Raw genomic sequence first — 25961 nt, 5'->3', positions numbered from 1 at the left:
GTGGCTTTCATAATCTCAACACTATACAACGTAGCACATTTAATAATTAAAAAAAGTTATGTGATACAAACGCCATAGGTTTCAGTGTTAAAGTAAACCAGATAGTCCCTACTCTTTCTTGCCGACATGTCGGTGACGCGCGCCCAACCAACACCTCCTTATAGAAGGAAGCCGGGACACTGAAGCGAGGGGAAGCTCTGACGTCACAGGTAGTCGTCTCTGACCAACACCTCCTTATAGAAGGAAGCCGGGACACTGAAGCGAGGGGAAGCTCTGACGTCACAGGTAGTCGTCTCTGACTCACCTCGCTCCTTCAAACAAAATCAAAGCCCCGTAGTTGAGCCAAGAGCGACGAACGTGGAGCGGTTATTTGCGTTAGCGACAGAGTTTTTATATTGTCTCGTGCTTTTTTTATATATTGTCTCGTGCTTTTATAATTTCATACGATGCCTCATAAATGTGCTGTAGCCACATGTCGTGGTAATTATAAAAACGGACCAAAAGTGGCTGTATTCAAGTTTCCAAATGAGACTGAACTCCGGATGAAATGGATAAGGAGTCTACGAAGAAAAGATGGCTTTCAACCTACTAAACATACCAGAGTAAGTTCAATTTTACTGCATTTTTTATGTTTTGTATCTTTACATTTTTTTATTACTTTTATTGATAGGTATGTGATGTTTATGCTTACGATATTAGATTTTGATCTGTGGGTAAGAAGTTTTATGTTTGAAAGGTTTTAATCTTGCCTGTTTTAATCATTTCAAAAAAATATTTTCCTTCAAAGTTTTATAAATGAAATAAAGTTCCATATAACAGGAATAATTCTAAATTTAGTAGTTACATAAATGCCAATAATTTGTAAATGCTTTTTAGTATACTGTGCAGGCAGATTCTGTAGTTATTCCAAATTTATCATAATTTATATGACAAGGAACTACTAAATAATCATAATAGGTTTCATTTTAAAATTTTTGTAATGATATATGAAAGTTTGGTATGATGTATTTAAGGTAATTATTTGTATTTGGTAACCAGTGTTTGTTGTAAACAATTATCTCAAATATATAATTTTCTTTAAATGTAAATAAAGCTGTAATCATTATGATGAGCATTCCAGATTTTACAAATTACTTAAATTATACACGTAATTGAAATGATATTACTGGTTTTTTAATTCGTATTTATGTATCAAATTATTTATTTAAATCATAGGGCTTATTGACTTCTGTTACTAAATATTAACATGCATCTAACTTTTGTACTCACAACAAGTTGATTTTTGAATATTTTCTTTTATAGGTATGTGAATTACATTTTCGATCAGATGAAATAATACGAGAAATCGAAATGTATGATGAGAAATCAGCGAAGTTACGAGTAATTAAAGCCCCAATTTCTAGGCCACGTTTGAAAAAAGGATGCATACCTTCTCAGTTCCCTGATGGCCCATCCTACATGTCATCAAATTCTGTATCGAGAATGTCACCAGAAAAGAAGAAAGCTCGTTTAGAAGAGAAATACCTGGAGAAAGCGATAGAAGAAAGTTTGAAAATGAAAGAACGGTATGATAATGAACGATCATTTGAAAGTTTAATTGAATTCAATAATTGCCTAGAACATCAGATTTTAGAAACATTTTGGACAACTGTACATACTGAAAATTCAACTATGTTACTTGATATTTTAAGTGACCCAGCTCCAGAAATTCAGAAATCGGTAGTAATAAATGAGGATTTAACAGTATGTGTTTATATTAAAAACATCGCTATAAAATCTATTGGTAAATTTGTTTTCCCTCTAAAAATTAGTAATGTAAATATGTTTCTAGAAGTACTAAAGGAAGTTGAAAGTCTGTCTCATAACTTACAAAATGAAGAATATATTAAGAATTCTATACAAATTGTGGATGATATGCTTTCAGAATTGAAAAGAGTGTTACCTGAAAAAGAAACTGAACTGAACTTCCTTTCAGAGCAAGTAAATAAACTAAATGTAAAGAAAGAGAAGTATCGATATACTCCAGATTTACTTATTTTTTGCAGTTTGTTAAACTCGATCTCACCGCATGCATACAAGTTTTTACGACATTCAGGTTACATTTCTATTCCCCATCCACGTACTATTCATAGAATTTGTTCAACGTTTTCTCTTAATCCTATTACTGAGCAATTTAATGATGACTTTTTAGGATATGTTAAACAAAGATGCAAGGATTTAGAAGAAAATGATAAAACTGTAATTATTATGATGGATGAAGTGCATTTAAATTCATGTTTCGATTTTAAAGGAGGAAATTTGTGTGGCATGGCCTACAACTGTGAAAAAGCTGCTACAAGTGCTTATGTTTTTATGATACGTAGCTTATTATCACCTTTCAAGGATGTGGCACATATATTACCAGTTAAATCATTAAATGCTGAGGATCTGTATCAATATCTTAAGAAAATTATAATTGGTTTAGAAAATATAGGTTATAGAATTGTGGCAGTTGTCTCTGACAATAATTCAATAAATAAAAAAGCCATGTCATTATTTTGTATGCCTCCAAAAATTAGTATTGTGTATAAAAACCCTGCAGACTTATCTCGGCCACTATTTTTTGTTATTGACTCAGTGCACATCTTGAAGTGTGTCAGGAACAACTGGATAAATCAAAAAACTTCTGGGCAATGTTTATTTTATCCAAATTTTGAAAATTTTTCCAAGGTCGAAACAGCGGCATTTGCATGCATAAAAAGTCTCCATTCATTAGAGGCAGGCAGAATTGTAAAATATAGTTATGGTTTGACTCTGAAAGCTCTGTATCCAACCAATTTGGAAAGACAAAATGTCAAGCTAGCATTACAAATATTTGACAGTCGTCTTGCAGAGGCAATAATGGTTATTGGTAAAGAAAATAGTATTTTAAATTACGAAACAACAGCTGAATTTATTAAAATTATATCTACATGGTGGTCAATAGTCAATGTCAAAAGTATCTTTAAAGGACACCATAAGATGAATGAGTATCAAAAGCCGTTAACTGTGCAAAATGATGATGTTAGATATATTTATTTAAATAAGTTACTTGAGTGGTTAGATCAGTGGAAACTTTTAGGCTGTTCTAGTGGTGGACTAACTAAGGAAACACATTTTGCATTAACACATACTAGCTATTCGTTGCTCGAAATGGCAAGGTATTGCATTGAAGAGCTAAAATTTACTTACTTTTTACCAGGAAAAGTTCAGACAGATCTCCTAGAGAATAGATTCGGAAAATATAGACAGCTGGCTGGTTCACAACATAATATTTCTATAAGGCAAGTATATGAAACTGAAGCAAAATTAAGATTACAAAGTCTTCTGCCAACTGTTATTAAATCATCAAAGTATGGAGGAATTCCTATTTATCTAAATTGTAAAAACCTGTGTATTGAATCTCTGGAGCAAGAAAATATTGGATGCACTTTCTCAGGAAGAATAACTATTACAAATGAAGATATACAAAATGTTCAAAATGACATACCAATTTTAATGTATATAGCTGGTTACTGTAGTTATAAAGTTGTGAAACTATTAAGCTGTGATATTTGTAAAGGCAATCTAACTATTGATAAAGAATTAATTGTAGAAAATGAAGGACAGTCTTGGATAAAAAGATTTGATATAGGACTTCTATATCCTCATCCTGATGTACTAAATTCAGTAATATATAATTATGTTGTTATTCAAAAACTTGTATCTGAAGAATTTGAGAATGAATTTTTATTTTCTGCAAATCAGAGGGATATAGCATGTAACTTAACTCTAGACATACTGATAGAAAATGACATTTTTTTAAATCTAGATGATTGCCCTAAAGCTCATGAGTCACAGAAAGTGTTAAAGCAGATTCTTTGGTCTTCAACGAACACATTTTTAAATAATTATTGCAAATTAAAGAATGATACACTAAACCAGAAAAGCATTGCAAAAGAGCGCAAATTGAAAACTTTAAAGCATAAATAAAAATATAATGGGTGTTTAGCAATTAAACATTTAAAAAATGTAGGTTTTAATTCAAATGATGCTGTATTTCATAGACTAGTAAGTTTAGTAACTTTAATGCATGTAACAAGACACAAAAAATTAATTGCAAAGCCTAGTGATGTTAGTTCAGATTTATTTCTGTTGAAAAAGTATTTTCGCATCTAACAGTTACTGTTACACATTATTGTGAATTCCTTATTATTTTTTTTTCTACTCATGTATGCTGTCTGTTTAACCTTGAGAACACTTGAAAAGTAATAGTAACGAAAAATTCATTTCTATGCATCTATGTAAATAAGTGTCTGGGTTGTATTTTAAGTGGTCCTTATTATTAATGTGGATATCAAATTAGTGTTAACATATGGTAAGATTCTTTATCATTATAATTGACTTGAAATATTGAAAAATTCATTTCCTTGCCCTTAATTTGTTGTGTAAAAAAGTGTCTGCGTTATGTTTTTATGTGGCCACTACTTTTATCATTTGGGTATAATTTTGGTGTTAACATGATAAAATACTTTATCAAAGCCACTGTTATACTGGTAATGGGTCATTATACTTTTGTTGATATGGACAGATATTGACTGTTTTATATTCAGATGACTTGAAATATTGAAGAAGGCATGTCCTTTTTTTAATTTCTCATCGCGTAAAAAAGTGTCTCGGTTTGTGTTTTAGTGCGGCCACTACTTTTATCATTTGGATATAAGTTTGGGGTTAACATATGGTAAAATGCTTTCTCCTGATAAAAGTGATATGTTTCAGCATGGGTACAAAATGATATTATATAATAACTGCCACTGTTATACTGGTAATGGGTCATTATACTTTTGTTGATATGGACAGATACTGACTGTTTAACATTCAGATGACTTGAAATATTGAAGAAGGCATTTCCTTGCCTTTAAATTGTCATTGCGTAAAAAGGTGTCTCGGTTTGTGTTTTAGCGCAGCCACTACTTTTATCATTTGGGTATAAGTTTGGTGTTGACATATGGTAAAATGCTTTCTCCTGATAAAAGTTATGTTTCAGCATGCTTACCGAATGATATGTATATAATAACTGCCACTGTTATACTGGTAATGGGTCATTATAATTTTGTTGATATGAACATATACTGACTGTTTTATATTTAGATGACTTGAAATATTGAAGAAGGCATGTCCTTTTTTTAATTTGTCATCGCGTAAAAAAGTATCTCGGTTTGTGTTTTAGTGCGGCCACTACTTTTATCATTTGGGTATAAGTTTGGTGTTGACATATGGTAAAATGCTTTCTCCTGATAAAAGTGATGTTTCAGCATGCTTACCGAATGATATGTATATAATAACTGCCACTGTTATACTGGTAATGGGTCATTATAATTTTGTTGATATGAACATATACTGACTGTTTTATATTTAGATGACTTGAAATATTGAAGAAGGCATGTCCTTTTTACTTCCTTGTACGAAGTAAAAAGGAAGTATTGTAATCGCGAAAAGTTTCAGGCAGCATATTTCACCGAAAATATCCCTTTTGACCGCTATCGAATGCAATTTAACGATGTTTTTGCACCATATCTGTACGTAAGGACAGAATAAAATACTCTTTTCCTTCAAAAAAATTATAAAACTGCTTAAAAAAACTTAAACTAAAATTAATTCTGAAGAGAATTTTTCGTGGCTTCTGTACGAACGTATGTACGTACGTTCGTGCGTACGTACATATCTCACATAACTCAAAAACGAGTAGCCTCAGAACGTTGAAATTTTGTATATAGGACTGCTATAACATGTATATGTGCACCTCGTATTTTGGTTGCAATCGGCCACACCAAACGTATATAAATATATTTATATATATATCCACTCTATGACTTGAAATATTGAAGAAGGAATTTCCTTGCCTTTAATTTGTCATCGCATAAAAATGTGTCTGGGTTATGTTTTAAGTGGCCACTACTCTTATCATTTTGATATAATTTTTGTGTTAACATATGGTAAAATGTTTTATCGAGGTAACAGTTATATGTTTCCAGCATGATTAGAAAATTGTATGTTTATAATAGCTGCTGCTATTATACTGGGAATGGGTCATTATAATTTTGTTCATATGGACATGCACTGACTGTTTTATATTCAGAGCACTTGAAAGATGATAATATTGAAAAATTCATTTTCGTGCTGTTGAGTGTTTGCTGCATAAAATGGTATCTGGGTTGTATTTAAATGGCTACCACTTAATGTTTAGTAAGTGGTTATCATTTGGTGTTAACATACTGTAAAATGCTTTCTCATGATAAAAGTTGTGTTTCAGCATGCTTACAAGATGACAAGTTTATGGTAACTGCTGCTTTTATACTGAGAATGGGTCATTATAATTTATATTTTTTATATGGGCATGTACTGACTGTTTTACACTTAAAAATATTGAAAAATTCATTTCCTTGTCTTTAATTTGTTGTTGTGTAAAAAAGGGTCTATGTTGTGTCTTTAAGTGGCCATTACTTATATCATTTGAGTATAATTTTCATGTTACCATATGATAAATTACTTTATCAAGATAACAGTTATGTGTTTCAGCATGGCGACAAAATAACAGGTTTCAGCATGGCGACAAAATAACAGGTTTGTAATAACTCCTACTATTATTCTGGGAATTGGCTGAAAAAAGGGTGTCTCTGATTAGGAGCACTCATTTCACAAACCTGTGATTTTCATGTGCATTTTGAAATTACCGGTGTCCCATAATTAAGACTGGTGGCTTTCTGGACAAATCATTTTGATATATTCTTTGCTTAAATTAAACAAGCCTGATAGCGAGTAACTTAGAAGATCACGATTTTAGCTTGGAAAAATTACAACAAAATTGTGTTGCATGTAGTGACCAGATACTTTCAAATTGGATACTGGTGCATAGGTAAAACATTTTTATTATTTTCTATATTTGAAACATTAACTGATAATCACTTCCTTTACACAACATCAATAAATGTTTTTACATATACTGGTGATGTTGACATCCATTTGCTGTTGAATGTATCTTTATATGCTTCATAAATAATAATAGCCATCGTATAAAATTTAATATCATTTGTGCACCTGAAGTGTTTTAAATGGTAATGGACGGTCTTCTCAAGGGTTTGCCCGATATTTATCCATATTATGGCAGTATCGTAATACATTTTGAAACTATTAATTGGCTGTTGTAAAAAGTTAATAACGGTGTTTGTAATTGCCAGACAAAATGGGTTGAAATTTAACGAATAGAAACTTGAACTTGCAGTATCAAAATTTAAATATTAAGGTCACATAGTCTCATCTTATTGTTTCCGATGAGACCCAATTAATATAGAAGCAGTTTTGAAATTTTCACACCTGTTAATAAATAAGAATTGATGAGATTTCTTAGTATGGCAATATGCTTAATGAGATTTCTGCTTCAATTTTTACAAGAAAGTTTGAATAATTTATTGATAAAAAGAGATCATCTGGTTTTAACTTATTTGTATGTTATAACTTAGGTGTTGTGTTGTTATGCTGACTGCTTGCATAAAATTGTAAATAATTTTTTTTTATTTTTCACTTGTGAATCTTTATTTTCAAGTTCAGCTATATAACTAACACAATACAGTTAAGTACATATACAACTAATATTATTGGTTCTACAGATTTAAGCAATAATTTTAAATTGCACATTGAATTATTTGCTAAGCAAACCTCTGATATACTAATTTATTTGAAACTTGCAAGACACATAGCATATTATAGACAAAATTTAGTGCATTTTTATACCATTTTCTTTTAAAGACAAATTACTGATTGGAAGAAAAATGAAATGATAAGTAATAGTTTGTATGCAGATAATTTGGGTTTTTTTCATAAATATTAGAAAAATATAAAGCAATATTAAATTATGAGGGAAAAGTCAGAAATTCCTTTTTTGAGTTAGTATGGCTGATTTTTAACTTTTTAAATGCTGCTGTGAAACCTACAAGGAAGTATAATTCATTAAAGTCAAGAAATAAGAAACAAAAAATTCTTAAATTTATGTCAAATTTTATTGTGTTAAATTTTGAAGTAATTAAATTATTCATTATATATAATTGAATCTCTGAATAAAATTCCACCCAAGTATCTATATCAAATAGTGAAATCAACGTTAAGTACGGCACTAGCGCTTTGTTTCTTTGCTCTCTCGGGGTTTCGACATAGACGACTACGCGTGACGTCACAATCCAGTGTCCCGACTTCCTTCTATAAGGAGGTGTTGGCCCAACTGGGTTAGTCTATCTCTTATAAGGTCCATGCAGAATACATTGCGACGTCACAAGCTTAGTCCCACCCATTTATCGACGTCAAACAGCTCCGCCTTCTCAACTTTGTTGATGCAGCCTATTCTGCGCTTTTACCAAATATTCTTATAGAAAAATTGTTTCTGTTCAAATCTGCTTTTTAGGCAGTTCTTAATGATGATACTGTTAGAAATGCTATTTCTAACATACTCCCACCTTTACAAACATCAAACAAAATAATATGTCCAAAAATTAAAAGTCTTAAATTTTTAAGTTAGTATTTGATATTTTCTCGCTGCAATTTGGTCAGGAGATCGTCTTCATGGTTTTGAAGCTGAAACAGAATACTGGATGGGGGCAGGGAGAGCAAAGGATACTTTTTCATCAATCAGAAGATTGCAGATTCCTATCCTCTCTCGGACGCCAATGTTATACAATCAACTCTTCGAAGTCAGAGAATTAAAATATAAACATTTATTCACAGCTACATAAATCTAACATCAGAAAAGCAAGCTCTAATAAAATGGCTAGCGGCTTCTCAGAACTAGATAAAAACTAGCAGCTAAAATGAATTACAGTGACCTGAAGAAAAACAAAAATTATTTTCATTGCCAGGTTCTCAGATTTGAATATTTATTTCCAGATAAGGCTTAGAAATAGCATTTCTAACAATTGCCATCAGTCAGTATTCATATTCAGCTACCTGTAATATGGATGATTTGAATGAAACTCAGTTTGGTGGATATAACTGTAATTAACAAATTTTGCAAAGTGCAGTCCCTTGTAAAAGGCCTTATTTTTATATATATTTCTACATTATACTATGCTGCACTTTTACAAAAGTATATATTTTTTTTAATATTTACTGAATTGTGAATCACCTTCTGTATTAAAACAATGTAATAAGATCTGTCACAGACTGATACCAAAAAGTATTCGCTATTAATATTTTAATATTCGATTAATGTTTAAGCTTCTTTGCTTAACAGATTGTAACATAACTGATATATTTGTCCTTTGCTACATGTAATTTTTTTTTAAATTTGTGCTGAAAAGATATGCACTGAATTTATGTTTGGTAACCTTGAATGATATTTTACTAAAGTGTTTGACAGCTCAAAGGTAAAGCCATCGTTCCTGAAATTCATCATCCTCCATGACCGAAGCAAAATATAAGTTTAATAATCTAGAGTAGCAATTACACATATTTTATGAGGCCAACATTGTATAAAATCTCAGTATAATTAATTGTGTGTTTGTAGTTTTTATCAGTAGCACAATTTATGAATGCATAACAATTGCTATTTGTTTAAATCTTTAAGTGAATGAAATAATCTAAACAGCAGCAAATATTTTGCCCGTGGTATTATAACTATCATCTAGATCTATATGTATATTAGAGAGATATTATCTAAATGAAATTTTAACAGTCTAGAATAAGAAATTAGCTTATTTATAGCCTTATATTCATTGCGTTCCTAACCTTCATTTTAAATAATATAATTTTTTAATAAAATAATATAATATTTTAAATAATATAAACAAATTCATAATGTAATAAGTTAATTTTTTAGCAATTAAAAATACACATTCCTTCCTATTACAAGTTGCATAAGCGTACATTCATGTTGCATTTTCTAAGATTAATATTTAAAAGTTATTTATAATTTACATCATTATAAATGAAAATTCAATACATCCAGACATATAATTAATGTTAAATAAGCAAAGAGGATATATAATTTAATTTATAAATGAAAAGGTTATTTCTTTACAATCAGACTTTATTATCAAAAATTAATAGTGTAAATTTTTTAATCATGCTTTGTTTTCATAATGTCTAACGTTCCTTACAAATAGTGCATCTTTATAATGTAATCATTATTTTCTTCATAAATTTTCTTTGTTTTTTAAACGTAGTTGTTTTCGATTCCTTGCCTGTTTTCATTCAGTCCTTTCTTGATTCATTTCTGGAATTGCTTTTCTCATCGGTATCTTATACTGTAAAATTCATGCTATTGATTATTTTATTCTCCTTCATTCCTGTATCATTAGGTAAAATAGCGCGACTTATATCTTTCTGACAGTTATTTTTTTCTTGATTATCCAAATTTAAATTATCATTCGAAGTACACGTATCAGAATTCTTTGATGCTAATGCATCTACATTCTGCAACGAATGATCATCAATGGGATATTCTGATTGGATCGATGACGTACTTGGAGAAACAATATTCTCAGTTTTCTTTTCCAAGTTCATAGGAACTTTTTCCGTAGCAACTCCTTGCTGATAAGGAGAACTTAATTTCGCTGTGAAATTGCTTTCAGGCTGACAAGAAGATGAGTCAGTTTTACTTGTTTCAGTGTGTTTACCTTGAAGTGCTTGTAACTGAGCTATTATTTCAGCCTTCAACTGGTTTTTACGATGAACATTGCTAGACATATGTTGCTGAAAAGGAACAGGTCCAGTGCACTGCTTTTGACATATATTACAATACCAACTGGGAGAGATTAAGGTGTTTGAATCTTGCAAATTTGAATTTTCTTTATAATCATTACTTTTTTCTCGTTCAGGAATTTTTTGCGATAAATCCAGGGTTGGTATTTCATTATCCTGGGTTTTGATTATCCAAGATTGATCTTCAGTTCTCATATTTTTGCGGTGAAGTTCACTGGACATGTGTTGTTCATATGGGATAGGACCTGAACATTGTTTATGACATGTAATACAATACCATTTGGGACATACAACAGTATTCGCTATATCATTTTTCAAAGCATCATTATTTACTTCGGTTAGCTTATTCAAATCATTAACATTTGAATCTTCACTACTGGACACATCCAATGAATTGGGCAAACTGCTGCCTTGCAAATCTTTTGCAATATTGTCACATTTATTTTCTGGCGTGTCATTCAGTTTCTCGAGTAAAAGTTGAGAATTCAGCTTCTTCTTGTGTACTTCACTGTTCAAATGTTGTTGATATGGAACTGGGCCAGAGAAGTTTTTGTTACAAATTTCACAGGTCAGAACATTTGTATTACCCTTTGATGACGTATTACTACCCAGCGAGCATTTCTGAAGAAGACTTTTTTTCATATGCGCTACGCTCACAATATGTTGTTGGTAAGGTTCCAGGCCACTAAAATGCTTCTGGCAAATGTCACAGAAAGAATAGTAAGCAGTTGAAGATGTTTTGCACAACTGTGAGGGAATGGTTTGTGGAAAAATAGGCTTTTGGTCATCTGCTATGATTCGATCATCGCGATCAGGAATTCCATTATCAGTTTCTGAGAGGTATTGCTTATTTAAAACTACATTTTTATCATCTGCTTCTTTTGAATTTTTTCGTATGCTATCAGCATGCTCTAAGCTCTCAAAATGTTCCAATAGATATCGGGATTCTGAATAAGAAGTCTTACAGACAGAACATTGAAATGATTGCTCCATAGCCTACAAAGAAAATATAATTATTGAATAATTTGTAAATACAAAGATCTGAAGAGCTTCTGGTGTTGCTATATTTTCTATACTTCAGATTACAAATCTTAGCTATACATGTTTAGTACCTATAGGTAAAAATATTTCATTATTAAAAATTGAAAGTTACATCATCTGATAATCATTTCATACAATAAAACTTTACCTTAAGATATATATTGTATATATAGAATAGAGAGAACTAGATAGATATACGGAGAAAGAGAGAGAGAATAATAGTAGTAAAGTATTTAATTAAAAACTATTAAAGTCGTCAAATTGCTATGAAATTAATGTGAATGAAATGCACAATAATTTTAAACTGCACTGAATTGATAATAATCAGCTATCTAACATGAAGAATGCAAACAGCATTAACAAAACTTGAAAATAAAACTCGATACCAAAGGCAAATTAGAAAAAATAAACAAAACATTTTAATTAAGTTGCTAATTTAATGTGCTGTGTCATTAATGTTACCTGGACCTTTTAATATAAATTACCTTACCATACCACCTTCATTACCATACCACCTTCATGGTGTAGCAATTCTACACCATGAAAAGCAGAATCTACTTTGGGATGACATGGGTAGTGTACACAAAACTGCTGCTTTTACATTCTGAAGTTCTCTGGCTTTCATGAGACAAGGTACTTACAAGGCTCTTTTAATTAAGATATAAAGTTCTGTTATTTGTAAACGAAGATTTTGCATCATTTCTTGCTGATGACATATAACTAAGTAACAATGGCATATTTTTAGATGTATTTTCAAAACTAAATGAACAGAATCTCTGGCTATAAGTTAATTCTGTAACTGTTCTCAGTGCCCACAAGTTAAAGGGGTCTGATAGGAAAATTAATTTTGGGGTTAGTTGCTTAAAATAAAAAAATGTTTCACCAGATCTAAACTTAGAATCTCTTTTAGTATTTAGAAAATGTTATTATTGGAAAATAATTATACAAAGCATATATTATACAATATATATATGCACCTCGAAACTTTTAAAACTTATTTCCCAAGTGGTAAATATAATGTATTTTCATGAGTTTATAATCCTTTCCATTGTGATATCGAAAATAATAAACTGTCACTGAATGAAAGGAAACGGTTAATTGAAATCTCAAATGTCATCCAATTTAAAACAAAGTTCCAAACAGAAAGTATGGTTAATTTCTGGGCCTAAAAACCAGTGTGTACAATAGTTCTTTAAAAATAATTAAGTTTTATTCTACAATATCTGTGTGATAAAAAGTTTTTATCACTAACTCAAATGAAAATAAACTCCCGAAATTGAATTCGTGTACAGTCTGATCCCGTACTTAATCTTACTACATCCAAACCAAGATTCGGCAGGTGCATCCTCTCCTTAAATGTACCAGAATTTGTCTAATTTTTAGTCAATAAGATAAACTATTAACTTACCTGCTGGCCATTAGAATTGCTACACCATGAAGGTGGTATGCAACAAACATCAAACTTACGTGAACGTTACTACACATACATGGGATATGCAAATTATTAGCATTCTAGTGCATCTACAAAACAGGTATGAGTAATGCCATCTATATTATGTATGAATGGAAAGATTACAAAGCAGAATTCTTAATTGGAAATTTCATTTAAGCATTGTTTGTTGGTGTAAATGTTGAGTTATGTCTTGTGTAAGAAGAAACTCCTACCACCCAGTGTTCGAATTCGACTGTAGCAGGATGGTGGCCAAAAGGAAGTGCAGTTTATCGTTACGCCACATTGCTGTTGTGTTGGTGAAAATCTCATGACTTTTAGATGAATATGTAATCGATGAATCCGGAAAAATCACACTGAACACCATGTGGGATCTCATTCATATGTCTATCCTTCAAGCCACTAGCACACGAGAGAACATACGTGGTGCCCTCTGGTCCTTGCAGGATCATGCAGCTACATCATTTACGGATGATCATCGTAAGGAACCTGGCTCATATGCAAGACGATAAGTGTCCGGTGGTCCGATAAGGACGGTGACAACGTCTGCAACACCAATGACTGTCGAGACGGCGACCGTTGTTACGGCTTCCCTTAACGCTGCACAGAGACAGGCTCGCTTACAGTGGTGCGACACTAGACACAGGAGTGGCATCGCATCTCTCTCTCTCTCTCTTTTTTTCAGATGAATGCCAGTTCTGCGTACAACTTCATATTGGACATATCTGTATATAAAGGCAACAAGAAGAACGAGCGTTGCCAATTTGCATTCGTCGTGGTAATTCGGGCCCAGCACCGGTGCTGGATGGAGAGTCTTCATGGACATCAACAGGATGAATTTGAATTTGGGGAGTAAACTAGAATTATCTAGAAAAATGTTGAACTTTGATTTAATTTAATAAACATAACTAATGTGATGTATATATAGAGAGATATTTTGAATTTGATCATTCTTTTGCTGCATCACATCTGCATTATACACGTTACTCATTGAAATCCTTATAAAAATGTTTTAAATGATGCAAATTTCATGTTTTGACATTTTCAAATTTAAAAAAGAATCAGTTTTGTGAAAATTACGAAACTAATTTTTTTATACTGTCGCCCGAAAAGTTATATTTAGCAAATCTTTACACCCAATACACTCAGTCACAAAAAATATATGCACCAAGAAGAAATCGAGCCACAATCCGGTGAACTAAAGTTATATTTAGCAAACCTTTATACCCATTATTAAAAATACACTCTCACAAAAAATATATGCACCAAAAAGAAATCGAGCCACAATCACGAAACTTGGCAGGAAAGTAATCTGCTAAGAAATACGCAAATGATTTTGACGCCAGTGAGATAAGGGTAAGCGCGCCATACGCATATGAGATGCGCAGATGGGAGTTTAAAACCATGATTGCTCGTTTCTTAGGGCTATTCAAACGAATCTGTAGACTTGAATGTATGATATTGTGACTAGAGATGCCTCTGAGACGTAACCGGCGGCAGTACGATCAATTGTCGGACTTTGAGAAGGGGCGTATAGTATACCTCAGAGAAGCAGGTTGGTCGAACAGGCGTATCGGCCGCCACCTCGGTTGGAGCGATATGGTAGTTTCTCGGTGTTGGCAACAGTGGATCACGGAAGAAATAGTCTATCGTCCCGGAGGGCCAGGCCGTCCCAGGAACAGAAATGAGCGCGCATGAAAATGAAATGCATGAGAATGAGAATGAGAACGCGCATGAGAATGAAAAGGCAGCCATTCCAGCGGTTCGATCCGGTATTTGTTCTCGAGCTGCATAGGCGATTACACAAGGTGTGACAGTATAAAGAACGATTTGTTGGGACACACGATCACCTCTAGTCGTCCTTCGAGTCACTATGACGGCTCGCAGTTACGTGGACGACATTTTAAAACCAGCTGTACTGCCTATGCTATTAAGTCGATAGGTGCCATTTTTCGGCAAGATAAGGCTCGTCCATATACAGCGTGACTCTCCCACCAATGTCTTCAAGGATATGACGTACTCCCGTGGCCTTCCAGGTCACTAGACCTCTCGCCAATACAGCATATTTTGGACATGCTTGGAAGGTAACTGTAGGCATCCCGAAATATTGGTGTATTAACTGCCCGGTTGCAAAGAATATGCATGATCTTCCGCAGGGGGTCCTAGGTGACCTACTTGATTCGATGCCATGGCGTGTTTCGGTTTGTATAGCTGCCAGAAGGGGCTACATTGCTTACTGATTTGTAGCCTTTTTCATGCCATAACTTCTTAATAAAACGATCTTGTTTTGAATTTGTAATCATTTGTTTATTTCTTCATACACTACATACATGTTAAGTTTCGTGATAGCAGTTCGTTTCCTTCTGGGTACATAGACTTTTTTGTGACAAAGTGAACATAAAAAGTTCGACTCCGTTACGACAAAAGCTGACCGAGTTATTTAATTTTAAAATTCCATATTATGCTTTCTGAAAATCAGGACTCGTTCACAAACTGAAAAGCAGCATTCATAATTTTTTTTTGTAACTATAAGTTAAATACTAGTTTACGAAAGAGTTTCTGATATTAATAGAGAAAGTGATGAGCGCTAATAGGCAGCCTGTTGTGAAATTGATCAACACAAATTTTTTCAAAAACGATATCTTATTTATATACTTTCTAGCGGAAGTACCCTATGCCAGTTAAGTTAGATTGAAAGTAATGTATTTAACAACAGAGAGAACGATACCGCTGTAATCGTTCTCTAATAACGCACAAAATACGACTCATAGTTATGCATTTTTCAGTCTGATGAGATATGGAACCCACATACAAAATTTCTATAGAAAAATAAACTAATTCTCTCTCATTATATCAGCATTAATGGCACGCAGATTTTAATGATTTTAGTCTTTTAAACAAAAGGTCGTAAAAGTTCAAGTTCCATCCAATATTTCACCTATATACAATTTTAGTCGATTAAATGTGGCAAAACATTTATCATAATTGATCAGAAATCAATAACGCGAAAACACAAACAGACATTCTTCATTATATATACAGATTTTGTAAAACTTATTTAGATTTTTTATTAGCAAACTCTACGATTTGAAAAGCGAGTAATAGCAACACTTTTCGAAATAAAGCATTTTTATCTCCGAAGCGCATGATAACCACTCGTGAAAATGAATGCAAAAATTAGTGTTTTTAGAGTTTCTAATTAATATCTGGGCTGATTAAAGTTGTACGAAGATGGGATCAGTCGAAATGTTTTCCCATGAATTTTTGGAATCGGGAATAATGTATTTAATGTTTGGGAATGCTATTTTAATTTCATCATAAAACTTAAAAATTTTTATCAACAAAATGTAGCGAGCAGTGGCAACACTTCTCGAAATAAAGCAGATTTTTATCTCCAGCGTGCGAGATTGTTGCCACTCGAAAAGATGAGGCGAAAATTAGATAAGGTTAGTTAGTTAGTTTTAAGCACTGGCCCCCAGCTCACCTAGCAGGCGAAATCTGCCATATGGTTATGACGGGACAGGCCAAGCACAAAGCATAACAAAATAAAAGGTTAACATAACGGAAAATACATCTGGTAATAAATTCAGATCGTGCAACACATAAAACGAACATAAAAGCTAAAAAAAAAAAAAAAAAAGTTATTTATTAAAAAAAAAAAAAAAACGTAAAGCAGATACATACATTCGAAACACTCTCGGTGAAATTAGTTATATAGATGTATTGTTTCCATTTCTGTGTTTTTTCCTATATCTTTATAAGTTTTACTTTCAATTAGTTATTATCATTCAAATCTCCTTTATATTATCAAAATTCATCTTAAATTTATAAGTTACTTCGATTATTTCTGTTTTCAGATTTTCTCCTTTGTTATATCTCGATACCAATATTCTTCTTATTCTATTCACAGTTTGCATAATATTTCTTGCAAGTTTTCTAAACAATTTATAGTTACTAAATAAATCTTCAAACTACGCAAATTTATATTTTCCTCTCACACTTCCAGTCAGGCAACAGTCCTCGACGAAGTGCTTTGAATCGTCGAATTTACTACAAACTTTACGTATATCATTTTCCTGGAGGTAGAACCTTTTTAAGTAAGCAGGGAACCTTCCATGTGCAGTGAGAATTTGATTGACATTTACATCTCCTAAAATTCGCCTTTTTCTTTTCTTTCTTTTTTTTTTTTTTTTTGCTAATTTTTAAACACCATAGATAGTTTTTGTTCTTTCAGAAAGATCCCACAGATTTTTCTAGTCTCTAATAAGCTTGTCATATATTATAAGTACATGCCTTCTTTTTCGAATCTTGAATAGAAACCTTTTCGGTCCCAACCCCCAGGGCGGCATCTTTCGCTAGAGCATCTGCTCGCTCATTCCCATAATGACCAGCGTGAGCTTTGATCCAAAGTAAATTCAAAATATGCTTCTTTCATAGTTCTAAATATAAATGCTTAAATTCATTAACAATATTATTCTTTTGAAAAGAGCGGCAGAGCGCCATAAGAGCAGATAAAGCATCTGAGTATAAATTAATGTAATACCCCATGCATTATTTCTTGATGCAGGATAAAGCCATTTTAATTGCCAACAATTCTGCTTGATAAACTGAATTTCTTGGTTTTAAAGTAAACGTTTTTTAAGGGACAGCGACGCTCTCCGCAAACCCTGATCCATCTGTATAAATTTCAATTTGTCGAGCTGAATTATAGTCTTTATCGTAGGATATACCATAACATTTGCTAGGATGGGTTGAACTCAGATCATGCCCTAAAAAAGCCTCGTAGTAATTGCTTTATCTTCATCCACTATTTTCTATTATATTTCAGACAAATTTTGTCATAAGTAAATTTAAATTGTAGTGAGAGAGGCAGTACACCAGCCAGTAAGCACGCAACTTCCGTCGGGACTGTTCTAAATGATCTTGTAATTACAAGTGTCCAGGCCCTCTGCAATGAGTCTAATTTATGCTTTGTCTTGACTAGCTCCCCTGCTCAATCACCCCATGCGCCAATACCATAAAGAATTTTCGGTATAATAACATTTTTGTAAATGTCCCTCACGGTAGATCTTTTGTCAGAAAGAGTGATTGGAGTAAAAGTATTTTTATAATAATTTAAAACTTTTTCTATCTTGCGTTGTATTGAGTTCAGGTTATAGATAAGGTATTTTCTTCCTCCTTCCATCGTGCCTTCGTGGTATAACGGTTGGCACACTCGGCGCGTATTCGAGAAATCCAGGTTCGAGTCCTAGAGAGGGCACTACTCATTTTTCACGTGTCCAATATCAAAATAACCTAATGACTCTATATACTCTTATTAAATTCCTATTTTAAAAAACAGTGGAAAGCTTTGATTAAGTAGTCAATTTGTAACACCATTTGCATAAATTAAAAATGAAAATTATTTTTATTCCAATGAATTTCTTTTTGTGACTGTTACATTATGATCCCAAAGTAATAAAACGGCATGTGAATATTCTTAAAATGTTTTAGCATGTCTAAACTTGTTAAATTTGTATAAAAATGCTTTCAATGTACCTAATGTAACAAAATTATAAATAAAATAAATATATTTAAAAATTTTTCATGCTAGTAAATCACAAAACTGTTTCATTGAATGACATTAAAAGGAAGAATAATCAGCCTAATTTACTTTTTAACCGGGCCGTCAAGAAAAGAGATAAAAATTTAATTTGGTGCTCAGAAATCCCAAATTTTAAGTATTTCTATCAGTTTTTATCTAATGGGGGCAAAAATTTTATCTTTTATTCCTTAAAATGAATATAGACGTTTACTAAATATAACTATAGGGACCATGGAGCGGTTAGATTTCTTAATGTTTACAAAATTTATTTTTTAAAAATATCATAGGATAAGTATTTGCATCATTTAAACCATTTTTGTAATTGGAAGTATATTTCTACCACAAACACTTCCTGAAAATAAAGGCCACACAGAGGCAGACTTTGATATACCTTGTATACTATCTTATCAGTCAGTTATCATTGTGCTCATTTTCACATTAAGTGCATGTTGGTTGTATCGCTTCAATGTGAATATAATACGAGGCATCTTTCATAAAAAAAAAAAAAAAAAAAAAAAAAAAAAAAAAACGTGTTTTCCAAAATTCTGTGCAGTCTGACTGGAATTTTCAAAGATTATGTTTGTTTCATTTCCAGTTAACCTTTTCATACTGACTATTATTAAAAAAACAATAGATGTATTTCTGTATGAATTTTTCTGAAAATATAAGCGAACACCAACTGAATATTCATTGTGGTACCCACAAATAAAAACAATCTTGTTGGTTCCTGTACGTAATAAATACATGAATGAATGAATGAAACACAAAATGAATAGGATACGTGCAAATTAAGATTCCTTATATGTATATATATATTTATTATTATTTTAATTTTCATTCCAAAACAGATCATTTGATTTCCCGAGAAAGAGCACAGCGAAATTTTAAGTCACGAAATAGCGTTGCATCGTCACATATCATTATCCTTCTTTTCTTAATTTTTTAACTACTTACATATTTACGAAATTCGAAATCTAAGATTTTTACCTTTCCAGATGAACACATCCACATGATATTTCTTCAGAAGTACTGAATATTCAAATTTCTAAGATTTTATTAATGGTTAGTTGGTTAATTAATTAAGGTACAGCTAGCAAATTTTATCTGCCTAAGTGTAACACTTTTTAATGGCATTTAATTTACACTGCACAGAGCTATGAAGTATACTGATTCGCCGTTATGTTCATCAGATCTACTGATGTTCAGCAGTCTTATCTACTCAATCACTGTTTTTTTTTTTTCCAATCAGTTTTCCTCCATTAAGTTATCTCTATACCTTTACGCAGCTTACCCTCCTGTACTATGCAAGCATAATCATCTAGAATATGAAAATGCCATTCTTATAAATTTTACGATCGTAGCATTTCTTCTTGTCCGTGCTGAATACATTCTTTTCCCAATTGGGTAAGGGTCATACCTATGTCTAACAACCACAGATAAGATACGCTTCAAATGCAACCACAATGGTGAAATCAGATTCACAGTTAATAGAAGTTTGCCAGAAAGGTATGATATCAACTTAATTATTTTTATAATAAACTGGAATTAATATTATTTTGAAGCGAATGAGTTTAAAATAGTTTAACTTACCAAAATATAATTTAAATTGATTAGTTATATTATGACAAAGCACTCGATGGCTACCTGTCTAATAGACGGGATGCCTTCATGGAAGACAAGACTTTTTAAGAAAAACTGTCTAGTATTCACTTCATGCATGGGGATAACTTTAAAACTCTCACTCAGATAACCTGTTCGAGAGTATTTGAACCTGCATGAAACTCCCAGCATTAAGCAATCTTACTGCTCGACCGCTTGTGAGTTAAATTTAATATGGATCTTTCCCATTATAGAACAATTTGCACCAAACAAGTTTCTGCAGAAAGATATGTATGCGCCGACACTGCCTATCGCCTGCTGTTAACTTAAATGTCCTATTAATCTCTGATAACAGCATTTTTGTTTTCAAAAGAAATTTTGCCAATTAAAAGTTTTCAAAGTGTGTCTTTAGACTTTAGCCCACTAGTGGCCGACATAATGTTGCTGACAACTAGTAGTTCGGACCAGAAATCGATTCTCGGCAAACGGGCTGGCTGCATAGTCGTTTTCAAAGTTCCCCATCTCCGTGTAAAATGAATACGAGCCAGTTTACCCCAGAAAGCCTTCCACAAAAGCACTTTCCCTTAGGCAGATAGAACTAGAGTACTTTGCCATAATCAAATGAAGCCAGACCAACTTTCTACTTTACTGTCTGGTTTTTACCCCTTTTTTTAAGTAACTAATTAAATATATCTCTTATGTTTATAAAACATTTATCACTGTCGAAATGAGCTGACGGTGAAAGTATATATTCACGTTGAAAGTTCCAAGTTTACACTTATATTTTTCTAGAAAAAATTGTTTGATATATGGTGTGTGGTGTCCTATAACGGGAAAGATTCTTTAATACTGCCAGCAACAGTAAATAAAGCTTTTCAGTCAAAATTACAATTGTGAATAATGCTGTAAAGAAAATTAACATTTCTTCCTTCACTGCAAGTGAAATATATGTCTGTGAAAAGAGAGTTTCTTTAAAGATGAATATATTAATAGAATAATATATTAATAGTGTGCAATGGATTACTTCAGTTATTACAAGGCAGCCTAGGGTGATCTGCTTGGGTTAGATTATTTAAATATGCAAACACATGAGAACTATCTGGAAGGAACTAAAGGGAGAATGCCTTCATGGCGGACTTTCTACAGAAAACTGGCTGGTATTCACGTTCCACCATGACAGCCAACCATGCAGCCGGCTCATTCATCTGGAATCAAACTTAGGTTGAATTTCCAGTATTTAGAAGTCTTAAAGTCTTAACCCCTCGGACACTACTGGGATAGATCTGCTTAAGGAAGAGGAGTCTGTATGTAAAGGAAATTGGCTTGTATGAACGTTACACATAGAGAACTTACGAAAACTTCATGCAGCCAGGTCGTTCGCCAATATTCCAACCTCCATCTCACAACCAATTTTCAACAGTCTTACTGCTTTGCCTACGCGTTGGTCCAACAGAGTTGAAAGAAATGGGGAAAAAAAGAGAGAGAGAGAGAGAAATTACGTAATTAAATAACAAAGAAGCAATTGTTGAAAGAAGTTAATTTTTCCAAAATTAATAAATAAAAAATTTGAGGGGAAATGAAAGAGAAAATACATTCTTTTGATGTCGAAACTAAAGTTGGGATATCAGAGATTTAATGAAATATTTTTTACCACTATCTGCTGAATAAATAATGCTAGTACGCTGATTCATGGCAGTTCGACCCTGTTCGAGTCTCCCAGCAAATGTTCTGGCTGCATAGGCGTTTCCGTGTTTTTCCCCATATGTGACATAAACATGAGCCAGGTTTCATTAGAAAAATTCTTCCATAAGGTCATTCCTTATTTAGTCAGATAACCAATTACCGCTCAATACTGGTAGTTCGACCTGGCTTGTGTTTGAACCTTGGCGAACGGGCTGGCTCATGGTTGGTTTTCGTGGTTTTCTCTATGTGTAACGTAAATATGAACCAGTTTCCATACGATAGTCCTCCACAACGGCATCTCTCCCTTTAAGCAGATAGCTCTCGTGGCTTTGCTATATCCCAATAACCTAACCTATTGTTAATCAGATAGCCCTCGAATGTTCTTCCATAACAATGAAACATTTAATAAAATATTTTTCCATTTGCAAGTGATAAAAAATTAATAATTTAGATTTCAAACATTTTATGGAGTAAAATCAGTGATTAATCATTTAAACATCCAAATAATATAAAATTTGGAGAAATTTTACAATAAGTAATCCAACATATTGCTTAGTTTTTAAGAACGCATTATTTCCATAATTCCTTAGGCCAAAGTAGCTACAAATTTAAAACTTTCAAAGATAATTTCTGAATATAGTTTAGATGAATTGCATCGAAGTTTACGAGTTGAGTTAAAGAATTCCTATAGCTAACAACTGAAATAAAGCTTCAGCAAACTTAATAAAATTTGTTTGAAATTTTTACCTTGTGTACGTAGCCGAAAGCATATCTTTTAAGCTATGGATTACGAGTAGAACCATATCATTGATGATATCACTTCTTTTTAAAACCAAGAAAAACTGCGGTCTAAAAACCTCGTATTACAGGCTAGTCTCGAAGAAGTACTTTGAAAAATTTAACATTAAAATTTCAAAAAGTAAAAATAAATGAATATAAAATAATTAAACAATAGAAAAACCATGCAATTAAAAAGAAATTTCAATCCTGTCTTCGTGTTATACATTCCGCTATTGCATTTAAACCTGTGCTAAATACAGTGAACAATGTAATGAAAAAAATTTAAGCTAAGCCATAAGCTTTAATGCAAGGATTAAACTTTTAGAAATTAAAAATGTAGAACACAAAATCTGTTATTTAAGATGATAGTTAGAAATCAAAGAAAAGATGTCAAAAGGGAGATAAAAAATTTGCTATGATATGCTGTTTTATAGCAAATTAACATCCCGTGGAGATTTATGAACATATTTGATAAAAAAAAATTAATTATTCAAAATTTAGCTGTGCATTTATTTCAGTAGGTTACTTGCGCATGAGGCTTATACCAAATTTTAATCTGACGTGGCATATGTTTTTTTTTTTTTTTTTCTGTTTTCCTAAAAGACCAAATCCGCTGAGTGAAAACAATAAAAACTGCGAAGATATTCCATTGGAGTGGTTTTAAAAATTAAATATAAATATACCGAAATACTAAAGCTATATTTTTAACTTTATTTATTATACTCTTTCTATTAAATCTAATCTTTAGAATGAATGATCGATAAAGCTATATATTTGTACTTTTCCATTTTTAAAGAAAACATCATTGCATGCATTATTGCCCTGGATACAAAAATTAGTATTTCAAGTTACTACAGCGCTAATATTTAAAACACTTGCCTTAAAATATATTTAATTAGAAGTTTACATATATATTTAATTCTATATTGTGCGTACATTTACATTTCGATCAAAGTGAAGAAATAGCTAAATGAAATCTGATAACTGTAAACGTGAAAATTTGGTCCTGGTATGTTGCACAAATATTTAATTAAATTTATAGACGATTATAAAATTAGAGAGGGTGGAGAAAAGCATAATCTTTTCAAAATATTTATTTCAATATATTAGATAAATTACCGTTTAAAAAGTTTTAATCACAGTCTTACTTTAGATTATAGTATCAAGCTGTTACATCTCATTGTAGCAAGTAAAATGGAAATTATTTATTTCCTCAGTGCTATAATAAGAGATATGAAAATAATTTAACCTGTTTCTTAATTTAAGTTACTGAACATAACAAAATCAATATAATAACAAATAATGCTCTATATTATTTTAATGTAATTTTAAAAATATCTGATAAACTTACTCTACATGTATGTCACCGAATACTGCACGACAAATTTTCTATAACTGACGCAAGCAAAAAAAGTCGAAGTAAAAGTAAAAGATTAGTTTTCAAATGTAAACCGAAACAATTTTTCAAACTGATACTTTTCTGCACATATTGTTTCCCACTTCACCATTTCATTGGATAATCATTGCTTACGAAACGATGAGGTGGGACTAAAATTGCATCAGGCGGCTCATTATCGGTAAGTCCAAGGCCGCAAAGCATTATTTCTGCGAGCTCAGATAATTTTTAGTTCAAGTTTCAAAATTCATTTCTGTTTAAAGATTGAACGTTTTTGGTGACTCTTGATTGGATTGGATTTTTTATATCAGCTTGGCTGTAGCATTTTTGGCGCCCTAAGCTATCAGTGCCATATAAATTAAATATATCTGTAACTTAAAATACTCTTCCTTTATTTAGTTGTTACTTGGGGGATATACTTAACTGGCGGCGCGAAGTGGAGCAAAAGACCCTAGAACTCGATCTTAATTCTCAGATCTTTAAATACTATTCGAACAAAATTTAAATAATTTAAAATTATATTTTACTTACAAGTAAAATTTAAAAAAAAAATGCTTTTAAATGTTGCTTTTAGTAAATTCTCGGATTTCCTTTTCAATAAGAAATGTCTTTTGAAATCCCTACTGTACGATTCTTGCTTCCGCTCTGTTGATCATCCTGTCAAAAATGCTCCTATTAGATCCATGAATAAAAATTATTGCTTATAGTGCATTCCATATAGTAGGATCACAGCCGATGCTAGCGGGAAGCATGATGGTGCACAGCACATGGTCGGCGAAATTATTATGAAGCATATTTATATTTCCGTAAAAATAAAAAAGGCGGCAAGTTTTAGTTTACACGTGGGAGGACGGAGGTCTATAACCGGTAGTGAGAAGGATGGGTAATTTTCGGTGAAATACCTAGACTATCACATTAACTGAGTGACCACTGGATGCAATGAATAATACTACGTTCGATATGTTAATTCAATTAATATCTACCTTCGAGATTTCCAAAACGAGCTCAGGATTTGGAAAAGTTAGTCTTGCGTATTTTCCATCAAATAATTGTTATAAACCCGGCAATATATTCCATCAAAATTAATAAGGAATTTTGTATACTTTTTTCCTTTTACATGAGTGATTTCATTTCGAATGAAAGAATTCTGAAATTATTTATCATTTGGAGCGAATAAGTGAAAACGGTATTTTTACTGGCTCCATCTAATGTACATAACACCTATTAAAAGTTGGCATGATTGTAAGATATGAAAAGGTAAGATATTTTCTTTCCATGTGTTGTACCTCTCACATACAGCGAGGATAAGTGTGGCAACAGCTGCAGGAAGAAAAACTTGGCAGTGCTGGAATGGCAACAGCGGATGATATTCTATAGATATTTTGATTTTGAGTCGATGTTTTTTTGCGTCTTTTGCGATACTATTGCTATACAAAATTTGTGTTTTGGGTGAATGAAATGGAATCCGCTGCCCCGCTGCGGATATTAGTAAAATATATTTAGAAAATTAGCTGCGTTGAAAAGGATGAAACCCTTGTGTTTGAATTTGCGGTATTTTACCTCCTAAAGTTGCGTTGAATTCAGAAATTATGCCAGGCTTATTCACGCTGGTGCAGATAAGTTAAAATTTTGTTATTGTGTTTATAGTGTATAACTTGTAAATATATGAATAGAATTCTATT

The 25961-nt window shown here is 32.2% G+C and overlaps 2 protein-coding genes across 5 annotated transcripts; one reads left to right on the top strand and one right to left on the bottom strand.

Moving 5' to 3' along the window:
- Nucleotides 1-247: 247 nt before the first annotated feature.
- On the top strand, nucleotides 248-3251 carry LOC146996757 (uncharacterized). The gene is made up of 3 exons (XM_085819658.1): nucleotides 248-602; nucleotides 1303-1565; nucleotides 3221-3251. The coding sequence occupies exons 1-3, from the start codon at nucleotides 447-449 to the stop codon at nucleotides 3249-3251; spliced, it is 450 nt and encodes a 149-aa protein (XP_085675784.1). The 5' UTR covers nucleotides 248-446.
- A 3657-nt stretch (nucleotides 3252-6908) lies between these two features.
- On the bottom strand, nucleotides 6909-24384 carry LOC118183411 (uncharacterized). 4 transcript variants are annotated; one of them, XM_035352929.2, is made up of 2 exons: nucleotides 24235-24384; nucleotides 6909-11742 (listed from the first exon to the last, which is right to left on the bottom strand). In XM_035352929.2, exon 2 carries the CDS (start codon nucleotides 11737-11739, stop codon nucleotides 10285-10287), a length of 1455 nt encoding a protein of 484 aa, XP_035208820.2. In that variant the 5' UTR covers nucleotides 11740-11742; nucleotides 24235-24384; the 3' UTR covers nucleotides 6909-10284. The 4 variants fall into 4 exon arrangements, with proteins under 4 accessions (XP_035208820.2, XP_035208822.2, XP_035208821.2 ...); XM_035352931.2 differs by lacking the exon at nucleotides 24235-24384 and adding an exon at nucleotides 24032-24177; XM_035352930.2 differs by lacking the exon at nucleotides 24235-24384 and adding an exon at nucleotides 22851-22990.
- Between the last annotated feature and the right edge of the window lie 1577 nt (nucleotides 24385-25961).

The sequence above is a fragment of the Stegodyphus dumicola genome, chromosome 6 (genome assembly GCF_044657685.1).
Source record: "Stegodyphus dumicola isolate Sdum_Otavi_A_Nest chromosome 6, ASM4465768v1".
In the NCBI taxonomy this organism is placed as follows: Eukaryota; Metazoa; Arthropoda; class Arachnida; order Araneae; family Eresidae; genus Stegodyphus; species Stegodyphus dumicola.
Note: the sequence above shows the minus strand (reverse complement) of the source record. Positions and strands in the feature narration are given on the sequence as shown.